Source organism: Struthio camelus, chromosome W, assembly GCF_040807025.1.
Source record: "Struthio camelus isolate bStrCam1 chromosome W, bStrCam1.hap1, whole genome shotgun sequence".
Lineage (NCBI taxonomy): Eukaryota > Metazoa > Chordata > Aves > Struthioniformes > Struthionidae > Struthio > Struthio camelus.
Genome location: NC_090981.1, coordinates 14,220,150 through 14,227,113, shown reverse-complemented (window position 1 = coordinate 14,227,113; position 6,964 = coordinate 14,220,150). Strand labels below are relative to the sequence as shown.

At 48.6% G+C, this 6,964-nt stretch overlaps 1 protein-coding gene across 1 annotated transcript; it reads right to left on the bottom strand.

Moving 5' to 3' along the window:
• Nucleotides 1–1,184: 1,184 nt before the first annotated feature.
• On the bottom strand, nucleotides 1,185–4,029 carry LOC138064199 (growth arrest-specific protein 1-like). The gene has a single exon (XM_068925814.1). It carries the CDS (start codon nucleotides 3,686–3,688, stop codon nucleotides 2,726–2,728), a length of 963 nt encoding a protein of 320 aa, XP_068781915.1. The 5' UTR covers nucleotides 3,689–4,029; the 3' UTR covers nucleotides 1,185–2,725.
• Between the last annotated feature and the right edge of the window lie 2,935 nt (nucleotides 4,030–6,964).

The window sequence follows — 6,964 nt, the reverse complement described above, 5'->3', positions numbered from 1 at the left end:
CTGAAATAACTAAACCTAGAAGTAGAGATTTCTAATTTTGTTGATTTATACAACAGACAGATGTGGATTTGCCTCTGTCAAGATCTGGTAAAATGAAAAAGGTACTATCTTGCTAATCTGTCGCTCTCTCAGTCAAAGTTTATTTATGGTAGCTTTTAAACTTCTGACTTGCCTTCCAATCATGGCGTTTAAAATGAAAAGCTTTAAATAAACATCATGAATAGAAGATAAATAAACCTTTTTTTCCCCTTTTTTTCCTTTTTTTCTTGTGAGTGCCTATCTTGACGCAGTCCAAACTCAAATCCCCAGAGGACTGAGCTCTCTCTTTTGTGTTAATGTTTAAAAGATTTTCCAATGTTGGAGTTTATTCCTACTGCAAACATTTCTATTTACAAGGTCAAATGTATCAGCACTCAACACAGCTTAAGAGTGTAATTATTTATCTAAGGGCATTTGAGTGCAGATCAGTAGCTCTGGCAGCAAATCAGGCTTCAGCAGGATGCAAAGCAACTCTTAAGAACAATATTACAAGATCTGGTAATTGCTGATCACCTCAGTTTGTTTTCTTTTGCATTCTTCATTGCGGGAAAAAGCAGGCTGAATGGCAAACTTTCATGCATTTTGTTGCAAACCACTTGAGGCATGCACCACAGCCTGCAAGAAGACTTGTTTGAAACACTTGCCACCTCTACACATGTATTTCTCACTGTTTACTTGATTATATGCCTAGGAGCATTTCTCAATGTCAGTGAGAGCAACATGCATCCACTTCATGAAGAAAGCGTGGCACACTGATAAATTCTACATACGTATAGAAGCAGTGTGCTTGAACTGTTTTACACTCTTTCAGCACTGGCATGTTACCATGCCAACTCATTATAAAATCAGCCGCTCTTTTAAAGTAGTACTTTCAAAGCTGTATTTACTTCTTGCATGTAATTATTCATTAAAGTAAGAATAGCAGTAATTTACATCTATGCAAAGTATTACAGGCAGACAGATTTTTGTTTGATTTATTTTGATTGGGGTTTTTTTTGTGGTTCACTTCCCCTCTCCCTCCAACCTCAGGTGCTGAGAGTTCAAGTGTCCCTGGAAAACAACTTCACCATATCCATTATTTAAAGCTCTTTCTTTACTAATTTACATGTTTAAAAATATACACAAAGTCGTAGATATTTAAAACATAGGCTTTTTTTATGCCTATGTATTTTTTATAGAAAAAATACAAGGTTTAAGGCAGCTCGAAAATGCATTTACACAATTCTACAACGTTCATAAAGTCTCTCCAAATAAGAAAGTTAACTTCAAATCTATAAAATACACTATACATTTGATGTTCTAGAGAATACTTCACTGAATCATTGTTGCTGGTATCCCTTTAAACATAAAATGAAATCTGTACCTTTCCAGAAAAGAATAGCAAATGCAATTATCTGACAAATAGGATGTGGATTTAAAATTTTTATTTTTTAAATAAATTATTCTCAAAGCATACAATTTATAAAATTCTATATACAAAAAAGAGCAACTGGTAACAAATCCCAGTTTTAAATACATTTTTATATAAGATTTACCAGAGGTCAGCACCCTGATATGACGAGAGGCAATATAACTTTTCAGGATATTTGTACATACATGTTCTTAAGTTTAAAAGTGTCTTTCAAAGATGGCAGTGCAGAGCTCTTTTAAAACAAAAGTTGCATTGTTCAGTATAGCCAACAACTCTGAAAAAAATCAGCATTTTTTTGTCGTTAGGTTAAAGAGAAAGAGACATTTGCTGGCAAGCTTTTGTTGTAGGGAAGATGTGTGTGCAAGAGGGAGTGCTGTAAACCACCAAATTCATTCAAACTGTTATTTTCTTAAATTTAATTAAAGGTAGATGCGGTATAACCCTCTTTTGGGCATCACTGTAACATGAATAGTGATACTTGATGAATGATAATCAAATTGTTAGCTAACCAGTATGACAACAATTTTGGCAGAAAGTTTGGACAGCTCACCTCTTTCTAACCTTCATGTCAAATGCTAAAAAACAACTATTAGCATATCATTATTTCTGTTTTCTTTTGGGGCTGGTGGTGGTAAGGAACCTACAGTAGCTTCACTAGCAATCTCTCTTTTAAGCTCATCTGCTTGCTGCTAACAAGAAGCCAGGGTGGAAGAAATTGCATAGTGCACACTAAAGACAAACAAACAAAAAATAAAAGCCACAGTCCTGCACCTCTCCCTCCATCTTTTTCGGTCCCGCGAACATCACGGCAGCTGGCTTGCAAGGCCACAGCGAATTTAAAAAAAAAAAAAAAAGTATAATCAGCAAAATGCTCTTGGGGGAGGAGAGGCATGAGGCCGAAAAAAAGTGTCCGGACAGGCGTTGTGGGGATCGACGGAGAAAGAGGGAGAAAACGTCCACCTTCAGGGAGATGTTTGGGTGAGTTGGGGGAGGGGGAGGGGCGCGTGGAGGGACGATGCCGGGACTAACGGTCAAAGGATTAACGGTCAAAGTGTTTAAATCCCACTTCGTTTTGAGGCCCCAGCCGCCCGCCGCCGGGCAGCCCCAGCGCCTCCCGCTCCCCCCACCTCGCCGCTGCAGATCCCCCTCGTGTCTCTGTCTGTGTGTATGTGAGAGAGAAGGCGAGCAGGAGCCCAGTGAATCGCCGGCCACGGCAAGCCCTGAAGCAAATGGGGGAGTAAAATGCAGGCGGAGGAGGGGAAGGAGGCGGGCTCGCTAGAGCCGCAGCAGCAGCAGTAAGATGGAGGCCAGCAGCGCCCAGGCGGCGCGGGCGGGCGCGCCGGCGGCTCCTCCGACGCTATTCGTCTGCATGGGGAAGCCGGGCTCGGAGCCCGTATTGTCCTCCAGCTCGTCCCTCCCCTTCTGGCTCGGCTCCTCCTCGTAGTCCTCGTCGTAGTACTCCTCCAGGCCGCCGTCCGAGCCGCCGCTGCTGCCGGCGCCGTTGCTGCCCGTGTCGGCGCCGAAGCAGAGGCGGGCCATGTTCTCCTTGACCGACTCGCAGATGGGCCGCTCCAGCCCGTCGCACACGCAGTCGTTGAGCAGCACGGCCTTGGGCACGGCCAGCATGTCCTCGATGACGGCGCGACACTCCGGCGTGCAGCGCAGCCCGTTGAACAGCTTCCCGCAGTAGGTCATGTAGCGGTTGAGCTCCACGCTGCAGCGGCTGTCCCAGTCGCAGCGCCGCCGCGCCTCCGTGCAGCCCATGACGCCGGCGCCGCCGGCCGCCGGGCTGCTGGTGCGGGGCAGGCAGGGCTCGATGGCGCGCTTGGTGGCGCGGCAGTTGTCGTCCTGCGCGCAGTCGCAGTCCTCCAAGGCCGGGCCGCGCCGCGTGTGGTTGAGCTGGATGAGGGCCGCGATGCAGTGGCTGGGGCACCGCCGCCTGGAGGAGGCGACCCAGGCTGCAGCGGCTGCCGGCCCTTCCCCGCCGCCTCCCGGGGGCTGCTGCTGCAGGAGCACCGGGGCGCACGCCTCGGCGTACTGGTTGTAAGCGTAGTTGCACTCGGGCTCCCCCTGACATTGCAGCACCGCCTGCCAGCAGATCAGCCGCCGGCCCTGCACCAGCGAGCCCCGCGGCGGCCACACGGCGCCCAGCGCCGCCGCCAGCCACAGCCAGGCGGCCGGCAGCGGCCACCGGCGGCCGCCGCTGCCTCCGTGCCGAGCGGGCGAGCGGGCCACCATCGCGGGCGGCGGCGGCTGCTGCTGTTGCTGGTAGACGAGGAGGAGGAGGAGCTGCCGCCCGTGGAAAAGTTTGCCAAACTCCTGCCAACCGTGTGCATGAGGTCTCCTCGCATCAATCCATCCGCGCGGGCTCCGGGCCCCTCCAGCTCCCGGGAACTGTAGCCGACGGGGCCGCGGGACGAAGCAGGCGCGCCCCGGGGCCGTCCCGTGCCCCCCACCCGCTGCTCCCGGCTTGGCGAGGCGGCGACGGCGCCCAGAGAGGTGGGGGGAATCAGTGCAAAGGGGGGCTTGGAGGAGAGCGGCTCCGGAGTGCGCTCGGGGGCTTGCAGGCTGCGCCGGGAGAGCTCATGGTGCTGCTCTGCTCCTCATGCGGATCCGTTTCTCTCTCTCTTTTTTTTTCTCTTTTTTTTTTCTTTTTGCACAAAATAAATGCCCAGCTGCTGCTGCTGCCTCCTCGGGAGCTTTTAACTCTCCGCTCGCAGCATCTCTGCACATGCCAGCCGCTCCGATCCCATTCACAGTCCCGGCTCCACTTACTCCCTCTCGGTACGGGTTGCACTTTCGGGTAGAAGGGAGAAGAAATGTCTCCCCGTCAGTAAGAAGATAGCATAGGGGAAAGAAAAAAAGCAGGCTTCAGGGTCTCTCTTTCTCTCTGGACGACTGATGCTCCTTCTGTTGTCAACAAGCCCTGCAAGCTGCTCTGCGGATCCGTCTGTGGATCTTTTTTTCTTTGCAAGGCTTTAAATACAAAAGTGCCCTCCGAGCAGCAGCAACGTGCTCTGATTAGGCCTCATTATGCATGCATGGAAAAGCAAACAAACAAAAAAATTATCAACGCTTCTTCTTTTACATATCCCCCCAGCCTGCGCTCTCTCGCTCTCTTTCTCCTTTTCTCCACTTTTTTCTCCCTTCGCTCGGCCCCCTTTCCCTGCTTCGCGACTTGCCATTGGTCCAGCCTGTTGTTGAAACTTTTTTTTTTCTCCTCCACTCTTTACGATCTGCTGGAGGGAGGGGGGAGGCTGGAGGGCAGCTCACATTCAAAGCTTGAAAGGAAAGGCTTAAGGAGAGTGACAGCCCCCCGAGGAGCCCCTCCTCCCGTTAAGGCGACGCGGCCGCGGCGCGGCGGCCGGCCGAAGGGCGCGGAGCGGCGGCGGGGCTCGCCCCGGAGCAGCGCGCCGCCCAGCCCGAGGGGCAAAAATGCCAACGGCAGGGATCCGTGTGCTGCTTCTGCAGCAACGTTGCTATTGCACTGGGCCAGCTTCTTCCAAAAAAAAGAAAAAAAAGGCTCTAGTTTGAGTTATGTGTGCACCCAAACTTCCCACTGAGTCAAGTGAGGGCAGAGCTGCTTCCTGAAAGGTATGGAGGATCAGGCTCAAAATGAGACCGACTTTGTTCTTAATGAAATAACAGGGCTCCTGGTTTCAGTGTTAGTACACGAAGAGCAAAACTCAGTCTAGTCGCAGTGTACTGCAACTATATAAGTACTGCTATGTCTTCAAGAATTGCTACTTTCCACTTAATGCATTCCTACTGCTTTTAAGCACGCTTATATTAGCTTCTTGCCTGAGAATTTTGTGCATGGGTTTTAACACACTGACCTACAAGGATGTTTGTTCACAGACATACAGCAAATTTCAGTATAGTTCTTTGATGCTTCATGAAGATTTGCCAGCTAGTTAAAAGTTGCTTGAAATCTGTTAGCTAAGAGGATGAGATCTGTTTTCATTGAAAGAAAAATACATTGCTGATGTCCTGCCTTCCTGCTATACTCTCCATTCTTTTTGCTTTGTTTATAAGGAAGTAGACACAAAAATATAAATATTCAGTCACAGCATGAGGAGCAAAACAAAATAAGTAGTGGTGCATTTACCTTTCCTGTTAGTGTTACCTTAATTCCAGAACAACATAGTCTTCGACCACAAGGGGCATCAGTATCTGCTGCCTGTCAAAACCGGTGCTTTCTTCATCCTGAGACTATCAACTCCATCTGTCACACAAATTAGGACTAAATCTATTTTCCAGAACCTAAAGGAGCTTGGGTTCCTATGTCGTGTGGATTGATGTCTGTCTGAAAGTGCATGGAAGGTGGACTAGTGGTGTGGTACGATTGGGAGTCAGTATGATTGATGTGTTAAGATGCATTCATAAGCATTTGCTCCGTTGTGATCAGTTTTACGCTCAGCTTGTGTTTCTCCTTCAGTACAGCTTTGCCTGTTCTGGTGCAAAAATTGTGTTTACTTGCTTTTGAATCCATGAAAACTGACCTAAAGAGCTACCATCCACCTAGTTTATTGCTATTTCTTTAAATTCTTGTTTGATAATGTTTTTACAAATGCCAGACACTGTTCAGTCGGGGCACAGTAAATACACATCACTGTCTAAGTTGGGTTCATTCATGCATTTATTTGCAGTGCTGTTCACTGATGATACTCAGTTACTTGTGGATGTCAAGTAGTTTGAGGTGTCTGAGGTAGAGACATTGCATGCACTGTACAGAGTGCTGCTGCACTGCCTGATTGCTAGGGAAAACGGTTCAGATCAGTGGCAGATATGCAGCTGGAAAGAAGGGTATATTTGTTCCAGGCATACAGACACAGGCTGAGAGGGGGAATCGCAATGAGTCAAAATCACCTCCTCTGTGTGGGGGGCAGGGGCCTTCTGAGCCTCTGACTGCAAGAGCAAGAATGGCTGGCTGTCCCCATGGGGCTACCCTCTGCAGGCAGCTGGAGTCTGAGCTCTACCACCTCCCAGCTCCTGCGTTCCTCTGCAAAATCCATCCAGCTCTGCTGTGTTTCATTTCTGGAGCAGAAAGTGGGCCATACTTTGCGAGGAATGGCAGCAGCTGAACTCTGGACCTCCCAGGAGGGGTAGTAGAGGAGCCTTTGCTGCAGGCCTCTCATCCTTGCCTGGCTGAGAGGAGACTGGTGTGATACTGCCTGAGCAGGAGGAGAGTTGGTACATGGTCCCACGAGTGCTGACAGGCTTCCCTGGACAGTCCCTGAGCTGGGGACAGTGTTCCTGTGGCCTGCTGGTCTGAAAGGGATGGTATGGCATGAAGCATTACGTTATCTGTAGGCTGAGATTTTCACATACATCTTTCTGGTAAATAAATGCAAGTTCCATACAGTAATAACAATAATGGACATGTTGACTTTAAAGTATGGAATTTATTATCTTTGGTATCATACAGCTGACAAAAGATCATGCCACAAAATGATTTCTAAGCACATTTTTTTATTGGATTATATTGCTTTTTTCTATATTTCAAGAGATTTA

What these genes read in the sequence shown, in the direction of transcription:
- LOC138064199 (XM_068925814.1), bottom strand. Translation starts at nt 3,688, where the DNA reads ATGGTGGCCCGCTCGCCCGCTCGGCACGGAGGCAGCGGCGGCCGCCGG.